At 30.5% G+C, this 14,963-nt stretch overlaps 1 protein-coding gene across 1 annotated transcript; it reads left to right on the top strand.

Annotated features, from left to right (window-relative positions):
- The first annotated feature begins 8,391 nt into the window (after positions 1–8,391).
- Positions 8,392–13,331, top strand: LOC148571866 (endoglucanase 6-like). Its single transcript, XM_088509002.1, has 7 exons — positions 8,392–8,939; positions 9,024–9,236; positions 9,313–9,513; positions 11,257–11,346; positions 11,473–12,271; positions 12,359–12,439; positions 12,527–13,331. Exons 1-7 carry the CDS (start codon positions 8,736–8,738, stop codon positions 12,823–12,825), a joined length of 1,887 nt encoding a protein of 628 aa, XP_088365128.1. The 5' UTR covers positions 8,392–8,735; the 3' UTR covers positions 12,826–13,331.
- The last annotated feature ends 1,632 nt before the right edge of the window (positions 13,332–14,963 follow it).

The following is a 14,963-nucleotide window of genomic DNA, read 5'->3' as shown; positions in this document are numbered from 1 at the left end:
ATTGCTTTTTTTATTAAATTATTTATATAAAATAAATAGATTTTTGTCAAACCAAATGATAATACTCAAAAAAAACTTTATGTAAAATTAACTGCAGCTGATTTTTTTTTTTTCGTTGCAGCGTTGTAGTTTTCTTCCTTAGATAGGATATATTATTGCTATATCAAGGCATACACAAATTTTAGGGCAAATCACCATAATAAGCTAAGGAGAACAAAAATTTACACAAATCCGTCAAACTAGATTCTGGTTCAAGAATCCACTAAAGCACATTTCTATATAGTTCGAAACAGTACAATTCGAATTCCAAATTCATATAATTCGAATCATGTTGATTTGAACTACGTTCACATGCACACACCCATGTAATTCGAATCCATCTGATTCGAATTACACACTAATAGTAATTCGAATCACTCTGATTCGAAATACTCTCTAGCAGCAATCCTAAGTAATTCGAATTTGACTAATTCGAATTATTCATGGTATAATTTGAATTATGCTATTAAAAAATTAATAATTTATTAAAAAATTAATAATTTAAAAACTAAAAAAATATATATTTTATTTCATACATTAAAAAAAAGCAAACAAAATATTTAATTACGATATTTTTTTAAAATATTAATGAGCTATCAATTCGAATTCCATACAATACTCTTTTGTCCATTTTTAATACCTCATGAATATTTTTTAACAAATTTTTTAATAAATTTATTTAAATTATACTGCAAAAAATATTTTATTCTATGCAAAATAATTTTTAAAAAAATGGCTTAAAAGATATTAGGAGTACTATAACAATTTGTAATGTTCTAATAACTTAGGTAAATACATGCATGTACTCAAATTTTAAATAAAATACTCCATATAGTCAATTTTAATTTAGAAATTAAAAAAAATATTTTATTCCATACAAAATAATTAAAAAATATATTTTATTCTATACAAAATAATTTTTTTAAAAAATGGCTTAAAAGATGTGATGAGTACTGTAAAAGTTTATAATATTCTAGTGATTTAGGTAAATACATGATCAAAATATATTTTCTTTAATTTCTAAATTATTATTGATTATGTAGAGTATTTCTTTAATGTCGTAAGTCATTAGGACATTACAAATTTTTATAATATTCCTAACATCTTTTAAGCCACTTTTTAAATTATTTTGCATAGAATAAAATATTTTTTGTGGTATAATTTAAATAAATTTATTAAAAAATTTGTAATATCCTAATGACTTACGACATTAAAGAAATACTCTACATAATCAATAATAATTTAGAAATTAAAGAAAATATATTTTGATCATGTATTTACCTAAATCACTAGAATATTATAAACTTTTACAGTACTCATAACATATGTTAAGCCATTTTTTTTAAAATTATTTTGTATGGAATAAAATATATTTTTTAATTATTTTGTATGGAATAAAATATTTTTTTTAATTTCTAAATTAAAATTGACTATGTAGAGTATTTTATTTAAAATTTGAGTACATATATTTACCTAAGTTATTAGAACATTACAAATTGTTATAGTACTCCTAATATTTTTTAAGCCATTTTTTTAAATTATTTTGCATAGAATAAAATATTTTTTGTAGTATAATTTAAATAAATTTATTAAAAAATTTGTTAAAAAATATTCATGAGCTATTAAAAATGGACAAAAGAGTATTGTATGGAATTCGAATTGATAGGTCATTAATATTTTAAAGAAGTCTCGTAATTAAATATTTTGTTAGTTTTTTTTAATATATGAAATAAAATATATATTTTTTAGTTTTTAAATTATTAAATTTTTAATAAATTATTAATTTTTTAACAGCATAATTCAAATTATACAATAAATAATTCGAATGAGTCAAATTCGAATTACTTAGGATTGCGTGTTAGGGAATTACTATTAGTGTGTAATTCGAATCAGAAGGATTCGAATTACATGGGTGTGTGCATGTGACCGTAGTTCGAATCAACATTATTCGAATTATATGAATTTAGAGTTCGAATTGCACTGTTTCGAATTACATAGAAACGTGCTTTGGTGGATTCTTGAACCAAAATCTGGTTTGACAGATTTGTGTAAATTTTTGTCCTCCTTAGCTTATTATGGTGATTCACCCCAAATATGTGCATTCTTATGTTTCTTAGTTGTTTTTTTTTTTCTTTTTCTTCAGTTTGTGGTAGATAATTGTTAGGTTGTTACACATGGAAATTTCAGTTTTCACCTACACAATTCCTTAAACTCTGCATGATTATTATCTGAAAAGGTGAAAAGTAAAGAAGGTAGCTATGCTCTGTTTTGACCAACGCTTTGCTCCGCTCATGCCAACTAATCTCTTCAAATTCCTCATTCTTCAACTAGTGTACAACTTGATTTGGTTGCACGGTCCTTAGGTAAGGTTTGAAAAATGTTCAGTTCAGGTTGCACTAAATGATCAACCTGTCAAGGAAAATAGAAAATTCTGGCTAGGTTCCATTGATGAGTTCAACAGATTGAATTGGCAAGTTGTCACTCTTGTAAGTTGTAGACAACATCGCTTTGAAGAGTTTGATTTAATTTTTGCATGATGTTTGGTAGCATTCCTAACTCCTAAGTAACAAGTGCAATAGTAACCCAATTGATTAGTTCATGTGTAAGTGTGTAACTCAGGTTTTTATTGAAGCCTTGATTAGTTAGTTACTACTAATATTACTATTATTAAGCACTTTGAAATTTTGAATTGAGGAGCTCCATTTTGGCATTTTCTATAGAGTATAGACTATAAGGTATAAAAGTCAGTGTGAATAAATTGGACTGAGTGGAAAGCACCTAGGCTTACTTCTATCGTCTTGTGCGAAAATCAGGGCAAGTGCCGAAAACTTTGAAAAGGTTACCTAACGCACCCCACTAATAAAGGAAAAAAAAGAAGGAAAACGAAGGGGGGCACAATGTTAGGGTCTCACCCAGCATCAAAAGTTCCACTCAAGCAATGAAGGATCGCTTGTTCCTGTTTCTGGAATATAGTTTGAAGTGTGAACTTGTAGTAGAATGCATGTAATAAGGAACCTCTACACATGGCAGCATTTATCATATAAGTGTAGGATTTAGCAGTGAGACATGCTATCACTATGAAAAGAATTATAGAAAAATGTAAATAATATTAAGTTTTTAATGTATTTATTATATATCTATTAAAATAAAAAAGTAAAAAAAACTTGTACAAATAATAATTTTAATAAATATCTTTAAAACACGTATTAATTAAATCTAAGAGGGAACTACTATAATAGTATTCGAAAGTTCACATCGCTAACAATAATAACCCTAAAAAGCATTATTGACAAGTAAGTCTCTAAAAGATGTTAAAATATGACGAAACGAACTAGATATTAAATATATATTTTAAAAAAGACTTTAGAAATTAGATTTTGATATAATTTTTTATTAAAAAACAAAATATTTCCATCTTAAAATTTGATAATTTTATGTCAAGTGAATTTCTTAAATTTTTTATTATTATGAATGACTAAATTTTTTGAAAAATAAAAAGAAAATTTTAGATATTAAATTTTAATATGAATTTTGTGCAACTTCTAAATATATATTCAAATATTACTAAAAAATTTAGATCAAATTGAATAAATTATTTGCTAAATACAAAAATTTTGTTATCACTTATAAAAAAGATAATATTCATTAATTATTTTTGTTATATTTTAAAATTATTCAAAGATTATTTTGTTGATAACATCTTTTGAAGACTTTTTTATTAGTACCTAAATTTTTCAAGTAACAAATTGATAGTTATCTCTAGATTTACAAAATTATTTATTTTTAAGAATTTAGTGAAAAAAACACATGTTAAAGTTATTAATAAAAAAATTATTATAAAAATATTTATTAAAATAAAATATTTAAATTTTTACTAATAATAATCTTAATTTGTGTACTTGTTAGCTAAATTCTGTTTTTAAAAGGTTTAATTATTCTGTTAGTCTCTATAATTTTATCAAATTTTTAATTAAATTTTTATACTTTTTTTTTCAATTGAATTTTTACACTGCTTTTAGTTTTTTAATTAAATTATTTTCATATAAAATATTAAAATTAATAGAATATGTCTTCTAAAAAAATATGTAGTCAAAGATATAATTAGATTCTTAATTACAGATATTTTTAATTTACAAAAAATATTCTACTAATTATAATACTTTTTATACTAAAAATGACCTAATTATAAAATTAAAAATAATATACAAATTTAATTAAAAAATATAAATATTTAATTATAAATTTAATAAAATTATAAAAATTAATAGAATAATTCAATTTTTTTAAAAATACAAAATATGTAACGGTGTTCTTTTTTAAATTATTAGTTTAAACTTTAAAATGTTGGAGAGAGTGAACTGAAGGGTTGGGAAATGAGAAATGTCGTGCTTACTCCCAGAACCGGAGCTTGCCAGTCACTCTGGAAACTTGCTTCTTTGACTTATGCACGACGTGTCAATATTTTGTGTTCCACTTTTTAAAAAGTAAAATAATAAAGAAAATAAAAGAATAGAAAGAATAGGGAAATGTGGGATTGAGAATTGAGAGAGATGGTGTGCTAAAGAAAGAGATTTGGCAATTTAATCTCATTTTCGGCGGAAGCCGTTGATTGCGGTTGGGAATAAAGTGCTCTGTCATGCCCACGGCCCTTTTTCTGTTTTGACCATATATTCTCTTTTATTATTTTCTCTTGCTCAGTTCCTTTCCTTTCTTTCTAGTCATTTAAATTAATTATTACTACTATTCTGAAGTAGTGTAGCATTAATCAGGGAAAAGAAATATGGATCTTAGTTATAGACGGGTTGCTTACCATTCAGCTAAACCAATAGCAGTAAAGTAAGTTTAAGGTTTAATCTATCCTCTGTAAAATGGAAATTGAGATATATATTTTTTAAGGATACGATAAGATATGATTATATTAGGGAAGGTGTCGGTGAAGATAGAGAATCATATATAGCGAGACATGAAATGGATGATGATAACTCATCTGAATATTGATGAGGGTTTGGTGTCGGGTTGTCCGGCATTGCATGATGATGATGCACTTGTGAATTATAGCATTCTATTTAGTTTTTAATTACTTGTTATCTGCGAGTCAACTTTACACCATCTCTTCCCTTCCGAATTGCTTGTTATTCCTTGCCTCTTCCATTTCTAGTTTAGTTAATTTTGACTCATACACCAAATCCGCTTAATAATAATAAAAAATGAAATGTAACCAAAATTCTGAAATTTTTTTACTCATGTAAATATTCATTCCTCTGCTCCAATAATTTGAAATTTGTGTGTGAACAGTTCCTTTTTTAACATGCGCAAAAGCCAGGTACTTTCCCTATTTTTTCATAAATAATTATATTAGATTTTAAAAATTTATATGCAAAGTTAATATTTTACAATTTTCAAATAATTTAATAAATTTAATTAACTTATTATATAATAGTTCTTAAATTTTAATTATTAACTTTATATAAAATAACTGTCCTTAAATCTTGAGCTTGAAAATATTATTAATGCCACAGTTATAGGTCTAATGTTTTAAACAAAAATATTCCAGGACGGGTGGACTACATGAGTACGCAAATTATGGAAGGGAGTGTTTACCAAGGCATTGTTGAAGAAGGAACATTTAACATGGGGATTAGTATTGTTTGCAGATCAAAGTTGGTAAACAAAACGTTAACAAGGGTGGGAATGGTTTCCGGGTCAAACATTATTGACGTTTAGGGCAGTAAGAAAACCAATGTGCATTCCCCACGTATCTTGTTAGTCATGTGCCTATACCCCCTGGCCGTGTCAAATAAAGCTAGGAATGAGTCAGTTGAGTTAAATTAGACTAAGATCCAGTTTGGATAAACAACTTAATTAAATTATTTTAAAAAAAATAATTTAAATAATAAATATTTATATTAAAAATAGTTTATAAATAAATTATTTTATATTTAATTTTTTAGTTCTAAAAATATTTATTTTAAGAAAAAAAGTGATAAAAAATTTTTTATTACGAAAAAAGTCATTTTTTTAACTTCTCTTTAAACACCAAAATAACTTTTTAGAAAGTTACAATTTTATTTTAAAAATTATACCAAACATTAATATTACACATTTTTATAAATTAAAAGTAAAAAAAAAAGTCACTTATGAACCTATCCAAATGGACCTTAAATTTAAGCTCAGTTTACAAAAATTAAACTTGATTTATGGCCTAACTTATTAATAATTGAGTCTATTTGGTAAGCTCAAATTCAGCTTAACAAAATCTTACAAACTGACTCAAACTCACATATTGACTCAAATAATAAAAATATAATCTATAATTTTATATCAATGAATTATAAATTATATATATTAAAAAATATTAAAAAGGATAAATTTTATATATTGTGATATTGTTTATTTATTAATTATAATTTTTTTTATTTATATCTTACATTAAAATTATATATAAAAAATTACTATAAAATTTTAAATATATATATATATATATATGTACACATATTTTATATACATTTAATCTATACTTTTAATATGACAATAAATTATACCTCAAATAACATAATCTTTTTACACTCATCTAAAAATTTAGAAATTTAAATTGACTCACTTTCAACTCTATCTGTAACCTATTGGTATTCATAGTCCATACAAGAACTTGTTTTCTTCTGTGCTGTGCTCACCGACACCTAATGCACCAGTAAACCTATATGAGTTTCAATGCCACTCTGCTTTTGAGTTTAGATTTGCAATTTTTTTACGGGTTATAACTAAATACCGCTCTTTAAATTTTGGTTACTGCTACTATTTTGAATATATGATAAATATCTAAATTGGATGTTTGAAATTTGAATTTCGTTATATTTATACTGACGGTGACGATTATTAAATTCAAAATCTCATTTATGATATTTAAATCATGACTACCCTATTTAATATTTATAACGGCTTGAATTTTACTCATTAATACTTTATAATTTATATGATACGGAATAGTATGTGATTTTTTTTAGTTAAATATTTAGTTAAAATTGTCTGAGAACACACATTAAAAATATTATAATAATTTTTTAATATATTTCAATTATTGAAAATATATAAAAAAATTTATTTTTAAAAATTTAATCAAAATTTTCTTTATAATATCTTATAAAAAATACTAGAGTTAGTAGAATTTATTATTTTTAGTTGATAATTAATTACTAATATTTAAAAATATAAATTAAAAATATTTTTTATATCTTAAACATACCATTAAAATTTTTATGAACTTAACAAGATCCAAAAACGAATCGTTTTAACTTTTAACTAATGCTCTAAAGATTAGTTAAAAGATAAATATTTTAATTTATGAACTAGATTGGAGACATGCAATTTTTACACTATGTTTGGATATAGAAAAAAAATTAGAAGAAAAAAAAATAGAAAAAAAAATAGAATTGTTTGTGTTGTTTGAATGAAGAAAGAATGAATAAAAAGAAAATAGAAAGTAATTATTTTTTTTTGTTTTAATAGAAAAAAAGTAAAAAAAAATCATAATGATATAAAATTACATTAATATTCTTATCTATATTATATATAAATTATAATTTATTAATGATAAGGAATAAATATATAATTTTATTAAAATTTGCATATTTTTCTCAATTTTCACCTCATCTCTAGAGTGAAAATATTATGGTGGGTTTCACACTATATATTTTTTTATCCTATTTTTTCTTCTCATCCAAATAACAAAAAATTCACTTTTTTTATCTATTTTCTCTCTTTTTCATTTTTTTTCTTTCAAATTTTTCCAATCCAAAGGCTATGTTTGTTTTTGAGAGTAAGACAAGATACTGAGAATAAGACATAAAAGACAGAAATATAAAATTTTGTATTTTTATATTCTATTTGGTGATAAACTAGAATAAATTATAAAAATTTAATTTATTTTTATTTTTTAATTAAAAAATTTAAAAAAATATAATAATAAAAAATATAATTATAAAAATAATAAAAAATAAAAAATAAATTATATCTCATATTAGTGTCTTTATGTCTTTTTTATTAAAATAAATATAAAATATACTAATTTAATATCTATAGACATAATATTTTTATTCATATCTCATTTATTAAATACGATTTTATATTTCCATATTCTTACGTGAGTATTCAATCTCTAAAAATAAACGCAGTTTTATAGAAATAGTGGTCAATTAAGTTGAAGAAAAGGGTAAAATTAGGAGAGACAGTGCTGACAAGCACACCTTGTTGTCTCTACCATTTTTAATAAGTCAAAAAATTTTCACATTTTATTTATGGTTGGGCAGTAATTTTGATTCTACCAAATAGTTTTAAATCTACACCGACCCCATCACATGGCATTGTTCCTTTCTCATCAAAAACGTTCCCAGCCACTTCAAAATCCAACAGCGAAACAAATTAGAAAATTGATTTAATTTTTAAAATATTAACATAATAAATTCTTAAATGAATGAGTGTCAATTTCTGGGTTCTTGATAGCTTCCCCTTTTTCTACCCCTTGTCCTTAATATATAGAGCCTCGAGCACCTCACTTTCCAATCCCACTACACATACTCTCTCTCCCTCCATCACTCCCTGAAGCTTCTCTCTTTCTTCTCTCCTCATTTGGTGGGATTTTCAGAAGCTTCAGCTGCCACTACTTACAGGCATTGCTCTTAATTTGGTCTTCCTGTGTGATGGAAAAGCTTCTGAAGCTGATTTCCATTTTGGCAGTGTTTCTGCATCTGTGTGCATATTCCGCCATTGGTGGGCATGACTATGGGCAAGCTCTGAGTAAGAGCATTCTGTTCTTTGAAGCTCAGAGATCTGGTGTTCTCCCCCATAACCAGAGAGTCAGTTGGAGATCCCATTCAGGTCTCCAAGACGGCAAAGCCAGCGGGGTAACTAAATAATCCCTCTCTACTCTCTAGTTTCCAACATTACTTGATTAATTAATGCATGGTGTTGTTATAAAATGAATGCAGGTGGATCTAGTAGGAGGGTACTATGATGCAGGGGACAATGTGAAGTTTGGGTTACCCATGGCATTTACTGTTACAATGATGTCGTGGAGCATCATTGAATATGGGAAGCAAATGGCTGCTAACGGAGAGCTTGGTCATGCCATGGAAGCTGTCAAGTGGGGCACTGACTACTTCATCAAAGCCCATCCTCAACCCAATGTCCTCTATGGAGAGGTACTCTTTTATTTTCTTATGTTCTATAGTTTCTTAACCTAACATAATGTAATGTGGCTTTTAATTTGATGAATAGGTGGGAGACGGTAACAGCGACCACTACTGTTGGCAAAGACCTGAGGACATGACTACTGACCGTCACGCTTACAAGGTTGATCCCAGCAACCCTGGCTCAGATCTCGCTGGAGAAACTGCCGCTGCAATGGCTGCTGCTTCCATTGTTTTCCGCCACTCTAATCCTTCCTATTCCGCCGAGCTCCTCCGCCATGCCTATCAGGTATCACTCATATACCGTACATTTTATTTTTGTCTTCTTGTTTAAGCGCTTTAATATTCTAAACTTTAATAGTGCAAGTCTTTTACTCGTAACTAGTATTTATTTATTTAAATTAAAAAATTGATTAAAGTGTGGGATATAATTATATAGATACGAAAATGATACTAGTCATTTTTTAATTTTTATACTCCTCTCCGACTTCTCAAGTGTGAACCTATATATTAAAAGATATTTTTTTTTACATTTTTTATTTTAAATTTTTACATTAAATAATAAAAATTGTACTGGTAAGATGTATGTAACAGTGATACATATAGCATTCATCTGTAAATACTAAATAATAGGAGTAGACGATGGAGGGGTTCGCACCTGCCATGATAAAAATTTGGAAGTTTGAGCGGTGAGTTCGTGAAACGGTTAGAGTTAATACTTAATAGGCGGTTACACTTTTATGATACTTTTGTCAGAGTTGTTATTGCTAGCAAGTTGGTCGTTTTGGGGTAGAGCTGCATTTATGCCTAAAACTTTTTAAGATTAAAAAAAAAAAACTTAACTGTTTTTATATTTCATTTTTATTTTAAATTTTTGCTTTCATAATTAGTTGTTGAGCAAAATGATAATGATAATGTTCCTTTGAGAAAAAAAAAAAAAAAGGAAGGTGATAATGTAAGTACAACATGGAGATAATATCCCAATATTTTTGGGACCCCTAAAAATACGTATTGCAAACTTGCTTTTTTGTTCTTTTCCTCTTTATAGGGTCTAGTCTTATCATCCAGGAGCATTACTATTTCAGTATTTATTAAGAAAGATTTAACTCTAACTTACGCGTAAAATACAAACCCTAACTCTGTTTTTCCCTTTTTTTTTTTTGTTGGAACATATAGAGTTTTTATTTAACTTTCGATTCTATATTAAATAAAAAAACATTTTAGTGCTATTTAACATAATGATAGTGGTCCAAAACAAAATTAGTTTGTATGTTCAATGTGAACAGAAACCTATAAAGAGAGGAGCCCTGTCATCTCATGGACTCTGGAAGGGGCAGTTTTGTCCTTTTATCACGGCCACAGACACTTTCAACCGTACATAATTGATATTTGTCTGGTACCGGATCCTAACCGTCCCCTGGAAGGGTTTATTCATTCCCATCACACAAGGCAGAGTATATTACCATTATGCCATGATGTCACGTGGATACACTGTCGGTGCAATCCGTCTCTTGCGCTTTTCCTTTTTCGGTTGAAATTACACTTTAAATGGGTTAAGTTTGGTCTTCAGCCTAACCCAGCGAGTAGTTCCTGTTCATCATCCAACAATTAATGCCATGTCAGGCTGTTGGTAGTTTACTACTACCGTTTCATTGGACCTTTTTTCCTTTCGGTGCGGTGCGACCTTTTACGTTGCCTTTTTGACTGGCCCATCCACCCTTTTACTGTTTGTGTCAGTGTTCTGGTTCCCCTTATGCGTGAAGAAACATGTTGCATTTAATTAATCATTTATCACTTGCATTGCTGAAGAAAGTTGTTACATTCATTCACACACTAATTCTATATTTCTATCTGCTATGTGTTTTAGTTGCACCTATTAAATGAAGATACCATATATTCGACTTGCCATTAATTCTTAGCATTCTATACAAGTAACATTTAACTAATGAGAATAATAGTGGTATTCCATTGGATTTATATACTCTTGGACCGGCTAATTAAACTGATTGTGTGTGCTTTTGATGAATTTCAGCTATTTGATTTTGCGGATAAATACAGAGGTAAATATGACAGCAGTATTACAGTTGCACAGAAGTATTACAGATCCATCAGTGGCTACAATGTAAGAATTATTTTTCTTGTTCAATTGCCTTTGCCTTCGCAAGACAACATTTTTAGACAATAAATGAACATGTGCAATGCAAGTATGGATAAGAGAGAATTAATTAATGTGTAATTGGATCCACAGGACGAATTGCTCTGGGCTGCTGCATGGTTGTATCAAGCATCTAACAACCAATACTACTTGGATTACCTTGGTAGAAACGGTGATTCCATGGGTGGAACTGGTTGGGGCATGACTGAATTCGGTTGGGAGGTTAAATATGCTGGGGTTCAAACACTAGTGGCCAAGTTCCTAATGCAAGGGAAAGCAGGTCACAATGCAGCAGTGTTTGAAAAGTATAAGCAGAAGGCTGAGTATTTCATGTGTTCATGCCTTGGAAAGGGTTCTCGCAACGTTCAGAAGACCCCTGGCGGTCTCATCTTCCGCCAGAGATGGAACAATATGCAGTTTGTGACAAGTGCATCTTTCTTAGCCACTGTCTACTCCGATTACCTTGCTTCGTCTCGCGGAACCTTGAGGTGTTCTTCTGGCAATGTTGCTCCTGCTGAGCTTCTCAATCTTGCTAAGTCTCAGGTGGATTACATTCTTGGGGACAACCCAAGAGCCACCAGTTACATGGTGGGGTATGGAAGCAACTTCCCTCAGAGAACTCACCATAGAGGTTCATCCATTGTTTCCATCAAGGTTAACCCTTCATTTGTTAGCTGCCGTGGAGGCTATGCAACTTGGTTTAGCAGCAAGAAAAGCGACCCCAACCTACTCACCGGTGCTCTTGTTGGTGGTCCTGATGCATATGATAACTTTGCTGATGAAAGGGACAACTATGAGCAAACTGAGCCAGCAACCTACAACAATGCTCCTTTGATTGGTATTCTAGCAAGATTAAGTGGAGGTCATGGTCGCTATAACCAGCTCCTTCCAGGTACATATAGTGATCAGTGCCAAATATTTTCTACGTTGATTTGAACTAGCATTAGTAATTAACCAAGTACTATTTTCTTCCTTACAGTTGCTGTTCCAGCTCCCAAGCCTGTTGTCACCAAGCCCCAACCATCATCCCCTGCTAGTCCCAAGTTAACTCCTACTCCAGGTACTCTTTGGCTATTGTCATACTTAAATCATAGTATGAGGTTGTGAATTTGATTCAAAACTGAACCAAAGGCCATATGTGTTTCAGTTTCAGGAGCAGGTCCAATATCCATTCAACAGAAAATGACCACTTCATGGTTTGCCGGTGGAAAAACATACTACAGATACTCAACAGTGGTTACTAACAAATCCAGCAAGGATCTCAAGTCTCTCAATCTTTCAATTTCCAAGCTTTATGGTCCAATATGGGGCCTCACTAAGTCTGGGGACTCATACACTTTCCCATCGTGGCTTCCCTCATTATCAGCTGGTAAAAGCCTTGAGTTTGTCTACATTCACGCTGCCTCTCAAGCCGACGTCTCGGTTGCTAACTACTCGTTGGCCTGAGATTGATCAATTTGGTTTGAAGTGAGATGAGAATGTTTCCGCTCTGTTGTGTAAGAGATGTGCAGCAATGAGTGGAAGTGGTTCTTTTCATTTTCCTCTTCCATTTCGTTGTCAAATTTTCTTTTCTTGTGTATTTTGCATTTAATTAGGTTAGATTTCTTTTAAGAAAAATAGGTAGAGTTATATATAAGATGGAAGGACCGGAGAAGAAAGGAGTGAAGAGACAAATAAGTGCTCATCCTCTCTCTTCTTCGCTTTACAACTTATATACAGTGCGTGAGTGAATGAGTGATATAAGACAAGACAGAAAAAGAGCTATTGTTGACGAGTTTCAAAAATGGGAAACTTGTCAATACTTGGAAGAGTTCAGAGAAGAGTCATCACTAGTAATTTTTTAACAGCTTTGGATGTCTTTTCTATGTTGTGATGTTGTAAGCTTTGCAGCATTTTGTATTTCGAAGGATAACAGTTTGTGCAATAGTAATATATGTATTTGTGATGTGCAATTCTGTTTTGCAAATTTGTTAGTGAGATTTATTCAGATCTGTGCACTGAAATTCCTAAAACAATTATATTTGACTATCTACTTTGATAAATCTAGCTTGATTCCCATCAACTGTGATGAGAGGTGGGTACAACGTATGTGCAGTGTGTTGGGCTGTAAGAAAGTCACTCTTCCAGTTAAATATATGGGAATCTCGCTAGGAGCAAACCCAAGGCTGGTTAAGACGTGGAAGCCAGTAATAGATAAAGTGGAGGAGAAGCTTAGCGTCTGGAAGGCCAAGGTTCTCAATAAGGCTGGTAAACTGGTGCTTATCAAATCTGTGTTGAATAGCCTCCCGATTTATTATTTGAGTTTGTATAAGATGTCGAAGGCTGTAGCAGAGAAACTGATTTCCTTGCAGAAGAGATTTCTATGGAGTAACGAGGATGGGAGGAATGATATGGCTTTGGTTAAGTGGGAAGTGGTTCAAGCTCTGAAAAAATTAGGCGGCTTGGGAGTTGGGGATGCTTTGATACGAAACACTGCTCTTCTGTTCAAATGGTGGTGGCGGTTCTCTAAAGAGGAGTGTCCGCTGTGAAAAAAGGTAGTCTGTTCCTGTAACAACCTAAGCCCAAATGAACTACTGTCCTCACAGGAATTACCTATTCGAGGGGGTCGGTGGAAGGATATTTGTCAGCTACAGTTCAAGAATCAGGAAGTGAAGCAGAAGATGATTACTGGGTTGTTCATGGAGGTGGGTGACGGGAGACGAACTCGGTTTTGGGAGGATGTCTGGATTCATGGAGGTTCTTTGAAAGATCGTTTTCCAAGGCTCTTCTTTGTTTCAAACCAAATAGGATCGGTGATAGGGGATTGTGGGTTTTGGGATGGGCTAGTGTGGATATGGAATTTTCAGTGGAGGAGAGAATTATTTCAATGGGAGTTGGATCTAGTGAACCAGCTTCACCACACTTTGAGGCTGGTGAAAATTGAATTTGGAAGAGAGGATATAGTTATCTGGAAATATGATAAACAACGAATTTTCTCTACTAACTCATTTGTGCAGGTGTTGCAGGTGGAAACGGTTCAGGAGGATATATCAAGCTACAGCTTTACTAGGACTATTTTGAAAGGCCTTGTCCCACCTAGAGTGGAGTTGTTTGTATGGTTTGTCCTAATTGGCAAGTTCCACACGAAGGAGAGACTGAGTCGATTTGGGGTCATTCACCAAGAAGATAATTTATGTGTTTTATGTAACAATGGTGTTGAATGTGGCCACCACTTGTTTCTTGGTTGTAGCTTTTCTTGGCAGGTGTGGTGTGCTTGGTTATCATATGTTGGTGTACAATGGGCTTGTCCGGGTGCGATAAAGGAGCACTTCCAAAGTTGGACTGAGATCTCAAATAGAAAAGAGGAGCGCAAGAGATGGATGGTGTGCTTTTGTGCGATCATTTGGAACATATGGTTGGAACGAAACAGGAGGATATTTCAAAACAAAGGAAAAGGAGTTGAGGAGATTATCAACATGTCCTTTCTGAACTACAAGGAGTGGTTAGGTGCAGACCTTTTCTGTTGTTGATGGCAATGCCGGAGATGACAAGAGGGTTATCTAAGTTTCTTCTACTAATTTGCTTTTAGTTTTGGTTACTATGTT

The sequence above is a fragment of the Arachis ipaensis genome, chromosome B3, assembly GCF_059453495.1.
Source record: "Arachis ipaensis isolate K30076 ecotype BB chromosome B3, ASM5945349v1, whole genome shotgun sequence".
Lineage (NCBI taxonomy): Eukaryota > Viridiplantae > Streptophyta > Magnoliopsida > Fabales > Fabaceae > Arachis > Arachis ipaensis.
The sequence above is the reverse complement of the archived record's forward strand: the minus strand, read 5'-3'. Positions and strand labels throughout refer to the sequence as shown.

Excerpts from the sequence above, each read along its gene's own strand:
- LOC148571866 (XM_088509002.1), top strand. The coding sequence starts at position 8,736 with ATGGAAAAGCTTCTGAAGCTGATTTCCATTTTGGCAGTGTTTCTGCAT. Across the intron at positions 12,272-12,358 it reads CTATAACCAGCTCCTTCCAG|TTGCTGTTCCAGCTCCCAAG; the intron begins GTACATATAGTG and ends TCTTCCTTACAG. Across the intron at positions 12,440-12,526 it reads CAAGTTAACTCCTACTCCAG|TTTCAGGAGCAGGTCCAATA; the intron begins GTACTCTTTGGC and ends TATGTGTTTCAG.